Source organism: Canis lupus, chromosome 24 (assembly GCF_011100685.1).
Source record: "Canis lupus familiaris isolate Mischka breed German Shepherd chromosome 24, alternate assembly UU_Cfam_GSD_1.0, whole genome shotgun sequence".
NCBI lineage: Eukaryota > Metazoa > Chordata > Mammalia > Carnivora > Canidae > Canis > Canis lupus.
This window is the reverse complement of record NC_049245.1, coordinates 3,208,868-3,229,716: the sequence shown is the minus strand read 5'-3', so window position 1 is coordinate 3,229,716 and position 20,849 is coordinate 3,208,868. Positions and strand designations below refer to the sequence as shown.

The window sequence follows — 20,849 nt, the reverse complement described above, 5'->3', positions numbered from 1 at the left end:
TTTCTGGACTCTCAATTCTATTCCATTCATCTATATATCCAAGTTTTTACTAGCACCAACACCATTTTGATTACAGTAGCTTTGTAGTGAATTTTGAAAAGCAACTGTCAGTCCTCTAGCTTTGTTCTTTTTCAAGATTGTCTTAGCTATTTGAGATTTCTTGTAATTGCCTAAAAATTTTAGGATAAGCTTTTCCATTTCTGGAAGAAAGGCCACTGGAATTTTCATAAGGATCCTATTGAATTTACAAATCAGTTTGGGGAATATTGTTATCTTAACAATATTAAGTATTCCAATTCAGGGATATGGGACATTTTCCCATTTATTTTAGTCTTCTTTAATTTCTTACAGCAATGTTTTATAGTTTTTAGTATATCTTTCATTTCCTAAGTTAAATTTATTACTAAAACATTTTGTTCACTCTGATACTACTGTAAATTAAACTGTCTTAATTTTATTTTCATATTGTCCATTGTGGTATACAGAAACACAGTTAATTTTGTATATAGATTTGGTATCCTGCAACTTTGCCGAATTCATGTTTTCATTCTAACAGGAGTTTTTTTGTGATTGTGGGAATTCCTTAGGGTTTTCTATACAAGATTATATTATCTGTGACTATAGAGAACTTTCCTTCTTGCTTTCCAGTTTGGATGCCGTTTATCTCATTTTCTTACCTAACTGCCCTGGCTGTAATCTCCAGGACACAACTGAATATAAAGCTGTGAGAGTGAACATGTTTCTTCATCTTAGAGAGAATGTGGAGGTTTAAAATGGAAAGGCCTGTTGTTTCTGGGGTGGGGAAAAAGCCAGAGCCTATGACATGGCATTCAACCTGTTCTCAAAATATTTTTGGAGCTTAGCAAATTAGCATAAGGATGCTCAGGGTATTCGGAGATCAGATGCTCTGAGAAAGAACTTACCCTCTGTCATATGAATTGAGTTATTCTCTCACCTCTAAATCCTCAGCAACATGAAGGAAATTAGAGCCCCTTTTACTCTGACCAACAATACCCTGCTTGCAGGCCATGGATCAGGAGGAGCTGCAGTCACGTGTGTTTCTTTTTTTTTTTTTAAAAGATTACATATTTATTTATTCATGAGAGACACACACAGAGGCAGAGACACAGGCAGAGGGAGAAGCAGGCTCCATGCAAGGAGCCCGATGTGGGACTCGATCCCAGAACTCCAGGATCACGCCCTGAGCCCAAGGTAGGTGCTAAACCGCTGAGCCACCCAGGTGTCCCTTATGTGTGTTTCTTATAATGGGCATTTCACAGCTCACTAGGGGAGACTACCACAGAGATGGCAAACCCATCAGGAAATTCCAGCACATTTATGATTCCGTAAGATGAAAAAAACTGTTGGAGGGTCGTAAAGAGATTTGACTTAGCAGCTGCAGCAATCATGCCTTGAAGACACCATGGCCTGACTATGTAATGACTGTGTTAGTTGTGACCCTGATAGCCTTCAATCTACAACATTACAGTTTGTACAACAGGCTGGTTTAATGAGGTTGATGCAGATGCTCAGAGCAGTTATTAACTCCTGACAATGGGACTTCAGCAAATGAGGCCTTCAATAAGTTGCTGCTGGTGAGTGATGACAGTGAAAGTGTCAAGGCTGCAGCAGACTCCTGCGTGCACAAAGGACGCTTAGAGTGCTGGAGATAGGTGCAGCACTCTGAAATAGGACCAAAGCTAGTAGACAATGCTGGGGGACAAGTAGACGCAGAAAGGCATTTGTATACACCCCAAGCATTTATAAGGGCCTAGGAGCGGGATGGATGAGGTGAGACAGGAGGATATTCAGGATATTCTGAGGCAGCCAGCTCAAGTCTCTCCACTAGCTCTTCCTCCCCACTCTTCCATAGCTTTCACGATGTTCTGGCACAGAAGCAAAGGCAAAGAGTCACTGCCTTCACAGATTACAGATTAGAAATGCACTTATGGAGCATAATCATGCAAGTAATACCATTAATGTAGGAATTACCGCAATGATAGCAACATGCCCTCCTAGAATTAATATAGGTCCTACAGCCACAGGCAGCATACTGTTCATCCTGTTTCAGGAACGCATCACCTAGAAATATATTTTCCTGAGAATATTAGTAAGAAATTCTTGGATGAAACCATAGGTTTAATACACTCAGGTGCTGCCTAATGCCATGGCTGCAAGGTGCAGTGAGGTTCAGTCAATATTGCCAATGTCACCAAGCAGAACACTCATGTCACTCTCGGGGTGGAATCCAAGTTAGGGTCTGACCGCACACCTGTATTACTTTAGAAAAAGTACAGAAATTAAGTAGGGAAAATGTCTCTGTACTGAATTTGGGTAACAAGGATATTTAGTGTATCCCCTTGGAATCTTGAAAACCTAGAGAAGAAAGATCTAAGAGAGCATCATTCAGTGTTTTCACTGACACACATGGAGTGGGAGATCAATGAAGGCCAGAAATTGTCCAAAGGTCTGGACACAAAACCCAAGCATGTTCCCCTTCCTTAGGAAGAGAAAATGTTAATCCAGGGTCAGTGAAGCACCATTTGACATTTGTGAGTAACAGGCCTCATATGTAGAGCCAGAGCATTATTCTAAGGATGTTACTTAAGTCTGAATACAATTTATTCTTTCATCCCATTCACTCTGCCGAATAATCATTTATAAATGCAAATAACACTATTTAGAGCTATACTTTCAAAAAAAAAAATAGAGCTATACTTTCAAGTGAAGTCAATAAATGCTCTGGCTTAAAAATGTGCTTCCAAAATATACACATATCAGTCTCACAGGAATATTAACAAATGAGGGCATTAGATCATAAAAGGCTATCTTCTAAATAGAAATGAGCCTCCTGCCAAAATATTCTTAGGAAACTGCTAGATGAAAATTAAAGTTGTGTGTGTACATATGTGTACACTTGGGCATGTGCATGAAGCACAGGCACTGTATGCCTAGGGGTGGTAGTTAGAACAATTCTATGGAAAAACACCAAGAAATCTCCCAGAATTCCAACAAGAAACCAGGATTCCTACTTTTCCCTCAAAAGGAATACTAGAAAACCCACATCATTGTGGATTCTGTGTTCATTTAATGCTGCTAAAAGACTTAGAGCTTAGGATGCTGTTAAAGACAAGTGTCTGGTGCACTTAAAAGTGTTTCTTTCTCCTTTGCTGAAATCAAGAAGCCTGGTTGTCAGGTATGGATGAAAGTGTGCTGCTTGGTGGCATGGAGTTCTTCAGACTCTTTGCTAGGCCATAACCAGGAAAAGGGTAAGAGGAAAGTCTCTTTCTGTTGCAGCCTCGCCTGTCTTCTGGAAAAGAAATATACTTTGGAATATGATTATTATATTTTCTTTTCATTCTAGGATAACATAAAATGCATGCTCTCTATTTTGTTTCCTTGTAAGTAAAATTACTCCACTGGCATGTGGGAGCAAAATCAAAGCTCCATATTTTTCCATATTTTATGTTATGTAAAAAAAAAAAAAAAAAAAAAAAAGAAGAAGAAGAAGAGAAAGAGGGGCTATGTGCTGGTCATTTGATTCTAAGACTCTACAAACGCATCTTACCAACATTAGATGGCCATCTAGAATGATATGGAGAGCAGTTCCAACAGGCAACATTTTTAGTTTCATTTTGGGCAAAAGACTTACATGTTCTTCTTTTTGTAATGTAATATGTGTCTGGACAATGAGCTCCCAAGAACAGCTTAAATCAAAGAGACAATTCCAAAGGGAGCTAGCTCTGTCAACCCACTTCTGAGGAAACCTCAGGCTAGAACCACTAAGAAAGTGACAGTTTTGGCAAGTCTGAGGCATTCCCTAGCCTGCCTGTTTCTGTGATGGAGAACTGAGTGGATGTGAATCCCACCACAGGAGGACGAAAGAGGTAAAGGTAAGGAATTAGATCATCTAGAATAATTAAATGAGCTCTGACAGGTCAACAAGTGGCTTGCTGCTTCAAATTCTAGGAATATCTGTTTAACATTTTGGTTTCTGATCTACATACAATAAAATTCACCTATGGGGCTTAAAAAGCACTTTCTTTACACAAAGTTGCTTTCAGGCAGATGTCAGAGAGGAGGAGGAAGAAGGAAGAGAAAGGATTTGGATATAAGACTCCTAAAAGATACCATTACTTTGCTCTCTGACCTTGGTAGGTACATGGTCTCCTGAGCAACAATTTCTTCATCTGTAAGATGGGAAAGAAAATGCAACATACTCCATAGTGCTCTTACAAAAGGTGACAGAGACTGACTGGAAAGTATTTTGTAAATTCCAAAGCCTCATACATCATTGTTTATATTAAGTTACAGCAGGATTTTTAATTACAATCTTATTAAAATATGAATTTTTCTAGGGTCACCTGAAAAAGAAGACTCGAAACAGATCTGATTTCAAATCCGCTCATTAGGGGTTCCTGGGTGGCTCAATCAGTTAAGCATCCAACCCTTCATTTCAGCTCAACTCATGATGTCAAGGTTGTGAGATCAAGCCCTGTGTCAAGCTACATGCTGGACTGGACATGGAACCTGCTTAAGAGTCTCTTTTTCCCTCTCCCTCTGCCCCTCCCCTGCTCACACTCTCTCCTAAATAAATAAATAAATGAAAGTACTTTTGCTTTAAAAATCCACTCATTAAAAAAGAGTCCAAAATGAAAGCCACATCATTCTGATAATCCCCTACAAAAACATTCCACAGTAAGTTGACAAAGTTCTTGAGTGCTAACTCGGTTGCAGGTACCATGTCATTGCTGTAAGGGGAATGATGTGGAATAAAGCATGGCCCCTACCTTCCAGCAAAGACCCCTCAGGCGTAGAGGACAGCTCTGCATAGCCTTGAGTGAGGGCAGGCCAAGAGCAGAGAGCTCCTGGAGAGGCATAGCCCAGCACTCATGAGAACCCAGGAGGGAAGCAGAGAGGCCCTGATCTTGAAAGAAGGACCATGCTGCACACATTCATGGCAAGACTCCGGTCAGGGGAGGAGGGGTAAGGTAGGTATTTTATTTTAATGTCTTACTACTAAAAGGTTCTCTTCTAAAATTTCTCTAGCCCACAAATACCTACCAAAGAATATTTTTCCAAGGAAGAACAAAAGAAAAACCGTTGTTTATTGTTTCTTCAAAAAACAATGTTCTCTCTAAAATGTGTTCCAGTAAATAGCATTAATAGCTGAACAGTCTGCAATTACCACACTCCCACTTATTGTTATGTATTAAAAAGGAATCAAAGACAAAAAGAGATTATTCCCCACAAGGAGAGCATTCTCTCACAGAAACAAAACTTGCAATTTAGAATGCTTTTCTTGATGTTATTTCCTTGTATCCAAATCTATCCTTTATGGGTTATAAACCACAGTCATGATTTAAAATCTCTTATATTCAAAAATCAATCCTTTCCACACAGGAGTTAAGGCACACCCCTCCTCAAGTAAAAGAATTTGCAATGCTTCTAGAAGTCACCTCTGTCTCTCAGTTCTTCTCTACCTGAAGAAAAATGTGAATTTTCTTAAAATCTTCATAGAATTCTAAATGGGAAAAGAAGCTCTTCTTGCATGTCAAAAAGTGATTTTCCAAACAACAGGGGAATCCCTTCTGCAGTGACCCTACTAGTACCTACTGAAGGCCTACTGCTCATTTTCCCAGGGCCCTAAAGAGAGCCAGTACAACCCCATTTCACAGAACAAGTAGCTCAGGCCAGGGGAGGTTATGTGGCTTCAAAAATTGCTGACTCAAGCAAACAGCAACTTCAGCACAAAGCCAGGGCTCAAAGTCTGGAGTGGATGGCCTTTTTGCCTAGGCTGCCAGGAGGCAGCCAGACCAGCGGCCATAGACACACACGATAGAGCTTGAGAGGCTTACAAACCCCCCAATCAATCACTGGCCATGTCTGAACAGAACAACTGGCTAGAAAGTGCCTGTGATGGTGAGCTGGAGTCTACCATCAGTCCCCACTCTGGAGGTAAGACAGCCTGATCTGTCTCTGCTCACAGGCAGGACTCCAGACATTTGAAGGAAGCAATGATCTGTGCCTGTGTGCCAACTCCTCACCATGCAAGCTGTTCCCTTGCCATCCTTCTTCCTCTCAGCCACTCGGCAGCATGCATGCAGTGTGCAGGCGGAGCACAGCCACCCTGAGCCCCTCTTCACTTCCCCTCACACTTGCAGTGCCTTAGGCTCTGTCCACAGATTTGGCTTCTGACAACATGCACCTCAGCTATTTGTCATGTTAACTCTGAATTAGTGTGATCACTCCATGCTTGAGTTCTTAAATTGCTTCTCCTTTTTAAAAATAAATTGGGCCATATGAAATTGAACCCCCTCCCCCTTTTAAGAACAGTCCACTACTGGCAATTTTCATTATGTTCAACCTAAAAATTTGCCTCTCTTTCATCTCCCTAGCTAAATTTTTGTAGGGTTTAATTTCCTTGATTAGGTTCAGAGAACTAGTCTTTCATACTTGTTTTGATTGTTGGGTTTTGTCATTTAGTCTGGTGTCATCTGCCCAGGTACTATTCTAGGGCAGGGTTCCTCAACCACAGCACTACTGACACTGGACTGTAAAATCTTTGCTGTGGTCCTATACATTGCAGGATGTATAACAACATTCCTGGCCTCTACCCACTAGATGCCAGCACACCCTCTCCCCTCTTGTGACAACCAAAGTATCTCCAGCCATTGCCCAGGGTCCCCAGAGGGGAGGGGGCACCAAACACCCCTGCCAGCCTGGGAATCAGTGTTCTAGGGTAACAAATGATGGCTAGATCACCTCTATAGAAAGACAAAAGTTCATGTCAGCTCTGAAATTGATCATTGGAGCCAAAGCCTCAAGCAGAATGGTTTGGCTAAGTTACTTGGTCATCTATTCTTCCCCATGATGCCACATGGGTTTGAGGAGGCTGACCTTTTTTTTTTTTTTCCTGCTAGTTTTGATCAATTGACATATTTATTGAGTGCCTATTCTGTCTGGGAAAAGACAGGATGCACTCCAGGGATTCTATAAGGAAGATTCTGGTTACTTGGGCCTTGTTAGAGGCCACTGTAGGGTTTTCTTCCAAAGAGACTTGGCACAAAAGAACATTTTTTTCTACTGAAAGATGTAGATCAGCTTATACACTTTACCATATGGTAAGAGTTTAGTAAAGACAAAATCTTTCAATTTTCCACATATATTGAGTTGCTATTATATTGCATTCTTATGCTTTATTTCATGTAGCATATGCTTATTAAACACGTATGGCTATGTTCATATTTAAATTCAGGGCACCTGGGTGGCTCAGTGGTTGAGCGTCTGCCTTTGGTTTGGGTCATGACCCTGGGGTCTTGGGATCAAGTCCCACATTGGGCTTCTCACAGGGAGCCTGCTTCTCCCTCTGCCTGTGTCTCTGCCTCTCTGTGTCTCTCATGAATAAATAAAATCTTAAAAAAATAAATTCATAATTCATATTCTTCACTGATAATGTCATTTGAAAGAAAGCCTTTATGCCTTTAACTCCAAAAAGGAAATCAAACAAAATTCAAGTTTCTGGCCTCAGGTAAACCTTTCCCTCTCCAGGTCAGCCTCCCCTGCTATCATCTTACCTTTCTAAATCTGTGAAACAAGTTCACTGCACACATGTTAAATCTCCTAACTGAAGCCTCTACCATCTGTTACCTTCTACATGTTTCTATTTTCCTTATTTAGGTGTATGAGGGGTAAGTGGGTTCAGTTTATAGCTTAATGAAAATAATTATTGCTTTCACAGCTGCAAAAAAACAACAACAAACAAACAAACAAACAAAAAAAACCCTCCAGGTTGTTATTTTGGTGTAGTCATCTGTCTAAAGTCTCCATGGTCACTGAAAGGTAAGCAAAGTCATAATAAAAAATTTTTTGGTAAAACTTGACCAATCTGTGGTTTGTACATTCTCATGAAACCTTATGGGAAACACTCAGAAACCACTGGATGCTACCTAGTGGTAGAACACTAACTATGTGATAGAGTCTACATTGCGTCACCCTGAATGTGATAAAATAAGAATTACTATTAATTTATCAATACATGTTAGGAGAGGATTCACATATATCACCTATCTTTGTAAATATTATTCTTCCATCAGAACTAAGCCAAACTTGAAAGTTTTATTTTATGTATTGCTGTAGTAAACCCTTATATTCAACAAAATTCCATTAATTTTTTAAAAAAGTAAATTCAAACTCATAAATAATATTTTTAGAAAAATAAGGGAGGCTTTTTTTTAAGTGTCAAAGTACTTTAAAAAATGAATAGTAACAAAACCGGCTAACAAAGAAATAAGATAATAGAGATCTTTAGAAATTCTAAATAAATTTACAGTTTGGAGGTCAACTGTTCAAATTCCAACAGGGTTAGACAATGTGTTCTCTTAAGTGGAGAGGAAATGTGCTTGGAAATCTTTCCAGGTAAGAATTCTTTAGGGACAGCCCTCAGTGTATCCTCTATACATCTGCTTTGCCCGCCTCTGTGCTACAGTGACCACGATGAAGAGACAGGTCCCAGTCTACCTTGCCGCCCACCTTTTCTCAATTCATCATTGTGCTTTCTGAGTTGACCTTTACTTTGAGAGACAGTGGGAATAGTGCAAACAGGCTCTATCTTCTCAGGGTACTCACCACTCACCACTATATCCAATCTACCAAAATATTTCTCATACACAAAGAAATGCACAAAATACATAAAACCTATATATGCACATGCACAGAAATATGCACATATAAATAAATGAATTTATACATTATACATTTATACATACAAACTCCATCTGTGTTTTAATCCTTGTTAGGCCCTCATTAGCTTGCCTCTGGGCTCTTACAACAATTCCCTCTCTGTGCTTGTTGCCCTCATTCCTTCCTGATTATAATCCATCCCACATAACTATGGTTTAAGTGTCTTAAAATGCTTTTTGGCAATGCTGAATGTTGTGCTCCAAAACGTTCAATGGCTCCCCATTAGACATGAGATGAAAATGATGCTGAATCAAGGTTCCCTACAGTGCTGTCTAGATTCATGTCCGCACATTATTTCCAGGCACACATTTGGCACTAATACAAACCATTCTGGTCACTCTTCCTAGGCCTGAGAAGGTCTGTATCTCTGACATGTGAAATTCCTCCCTGTTTCTTGTCCTACTATTTAAGTCCCATCCTTCCTTGGTAGTTCTGCTCAAATTGACTCTACTTCCTCTGTGAGCGGCTTTCAAATTAACTTAGCTAGAAGGGTATTCAAATCAGTTCAATTCCAGTAACATGTGTACCACTTGCTTGGTTCTTTGCACAATCTGATGGGTACCACAGATACTCATGTGTTATCTTAATGCCATATATGCCCTCAGAACCTGACTAGGTTGTTACAATGGTGAGGGAAAATATTCAACATGAAAAGATTATTGAACCTTTTGCTATATTAGGAAAGAACAATGTGACCCTAATAATAAAATGTCTAAAAATGGATCAGAGGATCCAAGAAGGCTCAGTAGGGGAGGGCTGTAGAGGTTCTCTGGTCCAACTCACTCATTGCTCAAGGAAGGGCCCCATGGCCAGTGGGTGACAATGGTGAGTCTCACTCCCAGGTCTCTCATCTCCTAATATGTGGCCTGCCATCCATAAAAGCCAAATGTTGAATATACTTTGAAGCCATCTTATATCCTGATGTCTTGGAAGATACATTTCCTCATTCTTAAAAACCTCAGGAATAAGGCCCAGGATTAGTCCTGTTTTTACTCATTGTACAACCCTATAGTTTTAAAAAACTGTTTTAAATGATGCTCTTAAGCTGGCCTTCTAGAGTTCCTCCACTGATACACATCGAGGCTATTATTTAATCCTCTAACCATCAGTTAGACCTTTAAATTTATAAATATGCACTTTATCCTGGTAGTACTACATCAAAATCCCATGAATTTAAACCTTGATAACAATCACTTGCTGTACAGAATAAGCACTTTAGAGATATATTAGAATTACTTCCTTGGATATGAGATTAAAAAGTTTCCTAATTTGCCATCTTAACTGTACTTTTCCTTAAACTGAGTACTCATTTATGTTTAGCCTTAAATATATTTATAAATTTATGTGTATCTAACACATGGTTCTAGTTATAAGTCTAAATTTTCAGCAAAGAACAATTCTTTGTCTGCGAAAAGGTGATGCAATTATTACATATCACTGCATGATACAGGCTGTCTGGGGTTATTAAAAGAGTCAGGTATGGCCAATTTACAAATATCACCCCTGCACCTTGCTTTCATAGCTCACTGCGGAGTCTTATGCTCACTGAGAGGCCTCTTGGGATCTTTTTACAAACGACTGTTTATTATTATATTATTCCATCATATACCTCATGAGAGGAGGTTGTAACATCCGTTAAGAAAATCAGGAGGTATTTTGACTTCTAAGAACATTACTCTATATATAATGTTTAAAATTTATGTTTTCTTTAACATTGGTATGGCAAAAGGCTCACTATAATATGAAATTAAATGAAAGCAAAAGGTTCCTAAAACATGTTAAACATTCTTGGCAATAAAACAAGTGGCTAAAGGGGGAAAAAAGAAACACTACAAGTGCTTTTAGTGACGAAATATGAACTATGTTGATCATGTATCATCAGCGCCCAGGTTGGTACCTTGCAGAGTAGCCACTACTGTCTGAGCCAGGTTCTTACTTGCAAGCAACAGAATCTACTTTGCTGAGATGAAGACGAAAGGGATTTATATCGGGGCATTAGATGGTTTATAGAGTTTCTAGAAGTATCGGGGAACCAAGCATGAACCCTCCACAGCCAGGAACAAGGTGGCAAGCATCTTGTCTAGCTGTGTGCCACAGTGGTTGTAGCAGACATGCTGCTGCCTGCCCTTATCACCATGATGCAGGTTCCTGAGCAGAACCTCCCGACAGCTGCTGCCTACCACTTCCTATGTGCACTTTCCAGCTCTGCCATGTATGTGCCTCTGCTGGAAACCTGGGTGGATGTGGACTCAGCTACAAGGAACTTGGGACATGTATAGTTTATCTTTTTAGCTCGCATCATAGAGAAGGCACAGCCAGTGGTGGGGGATACACAAAAATATTTTTGAATCACAAGAGGGTTAAATAAACATTTTACTTAGGTTTGCCCCACAGCATAGAGAGTGGTTACTCCTCCACCCGTGCTGAAATTCCACAATGCCCAACTCTTATCTTTCAGTCAAACCATTATTTTCAAAAGTAAGAAAATATATGGGGAAAGGAAAACATTAACCATCCTAAGATATCAGAAAATAAGATACACTCAGTTACTCAATAACGGCTGTCCTTTCCCTCATACTCTTCAGTCTAATATTACAAGGGCTCACGCTTACTAAGGGGCTGTTGTGTCCAGGCTCTGAGTTCAGTGCGTTACATATTTTATCTTCTCAAAGTCTCCAAACAACCCTTGGAAGTAAGCACCACAGTTTCCTACATTTTACATGTAAGGGGAGCAAGGCATACTGAGGTCAAATGACTTGGCTAATAAGAGGAATAGCCAAGCCTGGAGCTCAGACAGGCTGTCTTGAAGCCTACACTCTTAACTATTACACCATATCACACCATATTACATTCAATCATGACTTTATATTGTTATGATTCAAATTTGTCACTTGATGGTTACCTCCAGGCTGAACAATACATATTTCTCTACCTGAGAGAGGCCTCATGCTTTTCTGGCATATTACAAAATTATAGATGAAAATGACAAAGACCTACATCTCCCAAAATTTCTATATGCAAATATGTAACAATAATTTTACATTAATGTAAGCTTTTCACTTAAAAGAGAACTTGACTTTATATTTTTTTTGAGAATTTGACTTTAATGTGTAACTGCATTAAGACATTAAATCTGTAAGTCATTATTAAAAAATAGCTTACTTATTTTAAGCAAATAAAACGTTCTAGTCTTTGATATAGGTTCTTAGGAACATGAAAATAAAATTCCTTTCCTCAACTGTCCTTTTCCATTTCTCACATATTGATTTTTCCATGTGTTTTAAATGATGATGAAATTAATAGGAACTGTTTTTAATAAACCCAAATCATGGTGCTTTTCAAGTCCAAATATTTTGGGAAGACCGAGGTGAAAAAGCTGCTTAAGCATTAGGAACTAAGAACAACCAGGAACAGCTTTTGAAGGGCAGCTGAAAGCTGGTGAGGAACTGGGAAGGCAGCTGTGGAAGGCTGTATGGGGCTGGAGGAGGGCGGGGGTGCTTCAATCAAGACAAGTCTGAGGGGATCCCTGGGTGGCCCAGCGGTTCGGCGCCTGCCTTTGGCCCAGGGCGCGATCCTGGAGATCTGGGATCGAATCTCACGTCGGGCTCCCGGTGCATGGAGCCTGCTTCTCCCTCTGCCTATGTCTCTGCCTCTCTCTCTCTCTCTGTGTGTGTGACTATCATAAATAAATAAAAATTAAAAAAAAAAAAAGGTCTGAGGAGGGGGACCAAGGCCCAAGCCCAGGTCAAGCAAGATGGAAGGAGAAACAATCAAGGACTGACTGACTGGCCTGTTAGCTGTGAATTAAGGAGGAATACATACCCTGTGGAATAAGCCAAGGCTTGCCTATGAATTCTAACAGCCTTTTAACGTGTGACCCTGGGCAAAACTTCTCAATATTTTCTGAACCTTTGTTACTATACAATGGGTCATGATACTAATCTAACTGAATTGTAGACAACTGGTAGGACAATGTCACACAGGTGCCAGCACAGAATCTGGTACTATGGGTGCTGGGGAATCAAAGACTCCTGCCAGCCCACCAGACACTGGGCGGATGGAATGCAACTGGAAGATTCTTCATAGGCAGCCTGGGCAATTAGTCCCACGAGTCACCCCAAACTGTATTCAAAATGTAGAGTTATTCTGAAACAGAGATTTATGATACCCCTGTTTTGTCTTAGGATTCTAGATATTGGGTTCACTGCTAGCAACAGGCCAACAATTAAGATTTACCTATTTTACAATGAACTACAAAAGATCAAACTTAATCAAACATGATATATGTTAAAATGATTTTAAAATGAAAATGATTTGAAGTATAAAATTTGAAAACTCTCTTTATACACTGTAAAATCGTATTTTTTTAAAATTATGTTTTGGGTATTCAAACTCTTACTTCCCCTCATTTTATTGTTTCATTTCTCCCCCATACTGTAGAGGTATTTTGATCCTACTTATTTTCTAAACCAATAACAGGATAGATTTTTTTAAAAATTCAGACTGGAAGAAAGTTTACAGCTTTTTCAAAGCGTTTTCTCAATCATACTAATAAACCATAAACTCAAACTGCACATGTACTTGAGAAAATACTAATTGATAAGGTCACTGTTTTAGCTATTTAATTATTAAGTTGTTAGAATAGCTAAACCTGACCCAAACAAAAAGGTTGGTTTGGGAAGTGCTACATTTTGGCTGTTCAGTCTATGTATTATTATTATTTTTTTAAATACAGAAAGGACTACATTTGTTTACATAATGAATTGGCTACCATATTAAATGAAACCATGGCTTTATCTGATCATATCACAAAACAGTCTGTGAGACATCTATTTTACCAATAGGTTTTTTTAATAAAATTTTAAAAATGTCTTCAATTACTATAAGCACCCTCATGTCTGGAAAAAAAACTTTTAACATCTTAGAACTTATTTCCGATTCAACACTTTATTAGTCACTACTGACATAATTTTGATATTCTCATATTTAGGAAAGCATGTGTAAAATGACTATGCCACACCATCATGCTCACAGGACCCTGGGCCTTGTGGCAGTTTTTAAGGCCCACAGTGGCCGTTGAGCCACAAGGTGAGAGTTGTGCAGACAAGTGTGCCACCTACAGGTGAAAGGAGGAACTTAACCCTGGATTGTATTTGTAAGACAAAACTAATAAATGTTATACCATTTTAAATTATTTGCTATTACTTATCTTACTAAGAAATATGGAAATTTTTTATAAAGTTCCATCTGCAGTAACAAAGGCTTTTAGTGGCAGACTAGTGACTCTTTGAGAGCTCTCACAAGAAGGAAACAAGCTCTGAGATGGTACTAATCACAGGTGCACAGTTCACCAATTAAAAAATTGAATTTAACTGTATTCTCTATAGTAAGTGCTTTGTCTTTTTATGGTTAATATAATATCTGTTTCCAGAAGAACATAAAAGTTCTGGAACAACCACCATGATCCATTTAGGCATGTGGACCAAAAGCTAAATTAATTATCAGAGACATTTCTTACTTAAATGAGAAAACTTTCTTTCATTAGGAAGTTTTCTATGTAATATTCTTCTGGAAAAGAAATAAAGTTTATTTAGAGTAATTCTGTTTGGCAGACAGTCAGGACTTCTAAAATATATACCAGCAATTGTTAAGGTTACAGCAAAACTGCCAATTCTATTAACCATGCATAAAAATTCAAGCGTCTAAAGGCTAGAAAACAGGCTGATTAAAATACAGAGATTTATAATATTCCTGTTTTGTCTTGGGGTTCTGGATATTGGGATCACTGCTAGCAATGGGCCAACAATTAAGATTTACCTATTTTACAACAAACTACAAACGATCAAACTTACCAAAAACATGACATATATTAAAATGATTTTTAAAGTGAAAATGATTTTAAGTATAAAATCTGAAAACTCCTTTTTCTACCCTGTAAAATCGTATTTTTTGAGACTAGGTTTTGGGTTCTTAAACTCTTATTTCACCTTTTTTTGTTTCATCTCCACTCCAACAGCCTTTAAAATAGAAAGGTGATTTTAAAGCCTCATCCATTTATGTGACTTTCTAGAAAACTCATTCTAGGAATGCTTTTTGCTGCTAACTTCTAATTTGTTTTTATTAAATTAGAAAAGTCTACAATTGTTTATTATTTCCAAGTAAATTTTTTCCATGCAAAATATCTCTTTATAAAGTATAGTGTTTAATATTAACTAACCCTTTGTCTCCTCTATCACTGAGGGATTTCATTATCTGTGATAATGTCCCTTCCCTATTTATATCCCTGAATCTTCGATACACCCTCAGTTGCATCATTCTGTGAAAGATGCTTTCCCCTGTAATGATGGCTACAAATACCTGAGAATGTAGTACAAACATTTCTACTTTCACATCTCTATTTCTGTATTTATTTAGGAAATAAATGAGACTGGTCCAAGTCCACCTGTTATATAGAGATGTCCTCTATGCACTGCTAGCATTGGAGCAAATATGACAAAGACTACTCAGTAGGACAGTATGGTTATTAGTTCAGATAAAAGCTCAATGATGAAAGCTCCAAGTGTGTATCACGGGATGTACTGCAAGAGTTTTTTTCTTTTTTTAGAGATTTTATCTTTTTATTCCTGAGACACACACACAGAGAGGCAGAGACAAAGGCAGAGGGAGAAGCTGGTTCCCCATGGGGAGCCTGATGTGGAACTAGATCCCAGGACCCCAGGATCATGACCTGAGCCAAAGGCAGACTCTTACCAGCTGAGCCATCCAGGTGCCCCTGCAAGAGTTTTAAATAGGGTTGAAGGGTCAAGTAGCTTCAAGAAGCACATTCTGATGCAACAGAGAATAACTGGCTAACCTCTTACATGTACCCTGAGGTATCAAAAAGGTGTGTCTGTATTATACATTCAAAGAATAAAACAAATATAGAAAGGACAACTACTTCTTAGTTTTTGAATGACTCAAGGTCACTGATAAGTACGTATAATTTCAAGGGTAAATTCTGAAACATTCTTCATACCTCTAAATGGTCAAGAAGACCTAGTAATAACATGAAATGTTTTGAAATTTCTTTTTTTTTTTAAATTTCTTGAATCTTTCCTATTTCTTCTTCCTATTCCCAATGCTCCCATCTTAATTCTGATCATTTTTAAGTTCTATATTCACTTAACCACTTCCTAATTAATCTGTCTCCAGGCTCAATCTCCCACTCTACGCTACCACTGCCACATTTTCAAATCCATCCTCCAAACTGAGTCCAAAATAATCTCTGTAAAGTACAAACCAATCCTATCACTTGCCTGCTTGACATTTATACAACAAATCAGTACCCAGAGTTCCTGTTCCCCTCCTTGTCCTCTGCCCACTGGCAGGAGTCTTCCCAAGGGAGGAAAACCAGGGACAGGCCACATCCAGGATCTACAGGGATGGGCTGTCACTAGCAGCTCCTTTAACCTTTCTGTTTCAACTTAACCACCAATCATATTCCTTTGGAAGAAATTAAGATGAGGACCCCTAATTTATAAGTGAAGTCTTGTACAAAAACATCTTAACTACTAAAATAACAGTTTTCAAACATTTTTAAATGACCAGAATAATTTTCTTCAAATAATATCTACAGCAGAACTCCAACAAAAAGTGGTTAAAACAGTATTTTTCAATTTGATAAGATAGGCTGAAGTTTGATCATATAGCCCTATGTAAGCCACAGAATAAATTCAAATTTGGTTGGCACAAGGCAAGGTCAGCAGAGAGAAGTAGGCATGTGATGAAATCCTATTTACATTTTTGAAAGATCAATGTGGTTGTTGTATGTAGAAGAGATGAAACTACTGAAAATTTTAATGTGTTTGATGTATTTTCATGAACCCCAATTTAACCTGCAAAAAGTGATATGCACTTTCCACCTTCTGGGATACCATACCATGATATGAGAGTCACAGAATACCTGATCCTCGCTGGTTAATCCCAGGTGCATCACAAGGTAAAAATGCACCAGGAAGTCCGAGTTTGGTAGAACGTCCTGGCGTCTGGTCATCATGGCACATATCAGTCTGTAGGCTTGTAGCTTGCCTTCCTTATATTCATTTGGCAACGTTGTTGCCTGTCAAGTAGATGAAGTTTAAAGATTTAATTAACTCCAGATGCGGACCATTTCGACATTTCATTTACTTCTCAGTATTCCATAAGAGTTGTTTATAGAGTGAGGGTTATAGTGGCTTTAGTAAGATTCAGCTTGTCTTCAAAATGTGCAGTCTTGGGCAATTACATTTTTTAAACTCGATTTCAGTAAGGAAGAGGAAATTGCAATGAAGGAATAAACACATATCCACTTGCCTTAAATAGCCATGATGCAAACATTCTGAGTGGTGGGATCAGGACCGGTGGAGAGGGAGAGGACTGGTTATCTAGGCTTATTGCCAGATTATCCCGTATCTAAATCACAAGGAGGAGAATTTTAGGAAGGCCATGCTTAGCTTATCCCAACAATATTTCAATATTGTGTTCTGTGGCCAAATAGCTGCTTCTCATTAAATTTCTACATGTTGAGTGAAAACCTATAACATTTACAATTTTTTCTTTTATTGTGAGGTCTACCATCATTTTGAATTCTATGACTTTACTGTACATGGTTTTAGATTTAATACCAAACTAGGGCATTGTTTTCCCTTGAGTATCTGCCTGGGGAGGTCCTGAACTTTACATGGCAAGGAATGGTTTAGCAAATTATACTGTATAAATATAAATAATTTTTGAAAAACAAAATTAAAAACAAAAAACTTAATAGCCTAGGGAAAGCGTACATTGTAAGCAAAAACCAGAATGAAAATTATATGTATTCTAAGATTCTACTTTTGTAAAATATGTTTACCCACATAAATAAAACTGTATTATTTATACTGGTTATCTATGTAGGATGATGATGTTAACTTTTTCTTATATTTTTCAAATTTTGTACAATAAAGCCAGTATTACTTTTATAAAGAAAATAAAACTATTCAGTACCCTATCCTTTAGTGTCCTATAGTAATATTCTACATATGCCTCAAACAAAATTACTCTTGTGCATTTATAAAATGACCAACCTATGTTATTTATATTTATTTTTTGACAATGAAACATACTTTCTCTACACACCTAATCTGTGTTCAGAACATGTTAATTGCAACAGTTTTTATGTTAAATGATAAATCAATCCCTCCCCCCCCCCATCAGAATAAAAGGTAACACAGCAGGACGTACCTTTGCTAGTTTGTACCAGAGTTCATAGAGATAGCCAAATACTTTGGCATGAATCTTGGGTGACTGGATATTATTCACATCCCCGAGGATTCCCAAGACTCTTCGCCATAACACAGCAGCAGAGTCGGGGTGCCAACCAGTGAGGTTCCCTCCAGCAATTATACTACAGTCATCTGCAAGGCACTCACTGCTATCTGTGGAGAGAAACATGTCTGTAAACACAATCTTGATTTCATCATTACAACTTTTTCTCCTATGTTTTTTTTTTTAAAGATTTTATTTATTTATTCATGAGAGATACACAGAGAGAGTCAGAGACATAGGCAGAGGGAGAAGCAGGCTCCCTGCAGGGAGCCCCATGTGGATTCCATTCCAGGACCCCAGGATCACGACCTGAGCCAAAGGCAGATGCTCAACCACTGAGCCAGCCAGGCATCCCCAGCCTTTTCTCTTTAATGCAAATTACCGATGCTTGACAAGGTAAGTATTCAGAGTAAAATAATTATGATGAAAAGTGTGCAATGGCTGACAATTTGAAAGGACAGAAAAGCTGAATCACTGAAGAAAGATCAAATGACTTTGATTCTTTGAACTAAAAGGACAACAACCTAGAGATGATAAAACAGTTTCTGGAGCTCCTGTGAAAGGTTTTATAAGGCAGGGGAGGGGAAGGAGAGAACCTTGAGCAAGATGAGTGGGGAAGAGGGCTATGAAAAATAGTAGCCAGGAAAGGCCTCATGGCTGGGGTGACATTTGTAGTGGCTGGTATTAACTCAGGTTTATTGGGGTATAATTTACTCATGATAAATTTTATCTTTCTTACACTCAAAGAGTTTTAAGAAGTGTATACAAACATGTAACTGTTACCACAAACTGCCATGAAAATTGATACAAGGAATAAGCACTTCAAAAAGGCCCTTTTATGGTGAGTTTCCTCCCCCTATTCTTTGCCCCTTGCAATCACTGTTGTTCTCTATCCCCATAGGTTCACCCTTCCCAGAATATCATATAAATGGAATCCTACAGTATGTATCTTTAGTCTCAGTGCTGTCACAGAGCTGAATGCGTTGGAGATTCACCATGTGGTGGTTTCTTCTTATTGCAGATGAATATTCCAGTTTATGGATGTATCCTACTTTGTTTATCCATTCACCTGTTGAAGGACATGTTGAAGGCCATGTTTCCTGGTTTTAGTGATTACAAATAAGGCTATAATAAACATATGTGTGCAGGTTTTTGTATGAATGTATGTTTTTAGTTCTCTTTTTAAAGACTGGAATCACAAAATGACAGTATTTCTTTGATATTTCTTCCTGTTAGCGAACCATATCCTCTAAGGGTGCCTGAAAGAGGGGCCTGTCCCTACATATCTTCAAGTGTCTGATCCCTGACTTGGTAGTCCACAGTTTGGTTTGGTATAGAATTCTGTGATGGAAAAGCTTTGCTCCAATTTCTTATCATTTCATTCGTGATTTTAAAGTCAACAGCATTCTAGTGATTGAAATTATTTCATGAAAAATTATTAAGCCTGCAAAATTTTAGGATCTTCTTCTTGTACCTAGTGTTCAGAATCCTCATCATGTGCCCTAGCTACTGTATTTGCCAATTCATTGTCATTGGCGCTTTCAACCACAATACTCAGGTGTTATATTGACTTCCACTGACTTGATTTTATTTCTACTGTTGTATTTTTAATATTCAAAAGCTCTTTCTTGTTTTCTGTTCATTTTTATACTTCTGATCTTTGTTTCATGGATGCAATATACTCTTATTTCTCTAAAGATATTAATAGCTTTTTAAAATTTTCTTACCCAGAATATTCTTTTTTTGCTTACTATAAATTTAAAAAATTTTAGTGTTACATTAGTTTCAGGTGTGCAATATAACAATTCAACAATTCTATACATTATTCAGTACTCATCAAGATTAAGTGCACTCTTAATCCCTTTGGTGGAGAAATGGGTGAAAGACTTTTTTTTTTTCAGACTCCTTTTAAGATCTGCTCCACCTTACTTCACCCCATATTCTTATATATGTCTCATATGCTTCATATTAGACATCCTCTTCAAATGCCTGGGGATCCTGGCTATCTGTTCATATTTAAGAAATATGAAGGAGCTGAATGGAAGTATAATGCACAGGTATGATCTTTACTGAATCTTACCATGTTCTCAGAGAACTTCAGACATACATATCTTTAGGGTTTGGGTTTTTTTTTTCTCTAGAACTCAAATTCTAGGAAAAAGACACGCTATTGCTCAGAATAAGCAAACTCTTTAGTTCCTTTGTTTTTTTTTTTTTTAATTTTTTTTTTATTTTTTATTTATGATAGGCACACAGTGAGAGAGAGAGAGAGAGAGAGAGGCAGAGACACAGGCAGAGGGAGAAGCAGGCTCCATGCACCGGGAGCCCGACGTGGGATTCGATCCTGGGTCTCCAGGATCACGCCCTGGGCCAAAGGCAGGCGCACGCCCTGGGCCAAAGGCAGGCGCACGCCCTGGGCCAAAGGGAGGCGCACGCCCTGGGCCAAAGGCAGGCGCTAAACCGCTGCGCCACCCAGGGATCCCTCTTTAGTTCCTTTGTTTTCAAGATAGCATCTCTACAACTTAGCTGAGTATTGGTGATTCCAGGCCCGAAATCTTCTAATTTATTTGCTCTTTTTTCTGGAATTAAGTTCTAACATCTCTTAAAAGGACTTACAAAAAAAAAAAAAAAAAAAAAAAAAAGGACTTACAGTCTTCCTGCTTTTAGCCCCACCATTACCTCCTACTTCTATAGCTACCTCTTACAGACAATTTTCTAACACTTTTAGGGAACCTATTTTTTATTTTTTTATTTTTATTGTATTCAGGTTGCTTCTTGGCTTTCCC

The 20,849-nt window shown here is 38.3% G+C and overlaps 1 protein-coding gene across 9 annotated transcripts in view; it reads right to left on the bottom strand.

The window, feature by feature from the left end:
- RALGAPA2 (Ral GTPase activating protein catalytic subunit alpha 2) overlaps positions 1-20,849 on the bottom strand; it is a 327,065-nt gene that overhangs the window by 148,365 nt on the left and 157,851 nt on the right. For all 9 annotated transcript variants that reach the window (XR_005377488.1, XR_005377489.1, XR_005377487.1 and 6 more), the window contains 3 exons: positions 17,980-18,173; positions 17,074-17,172; positions 16,685-16,840 (listed from right to left, as the gene is read on the bottom strand). Coding sequence is in view for 2 of the 9 variants with exons in the window: in XM_038571432.1 (XP_038427360.1) it covers positions 16,685-16,840; positions 17,074-17,172; positions 17,980-18,173 (449 nt within the window). In the remaining 7 variants the exon portion in view is untranslated. The remainder of the gene's footprint in view (positions 1-16,684; positions 16,841-17,073; positions 17,173-17,979; positions 18,174-20,849) is intronic.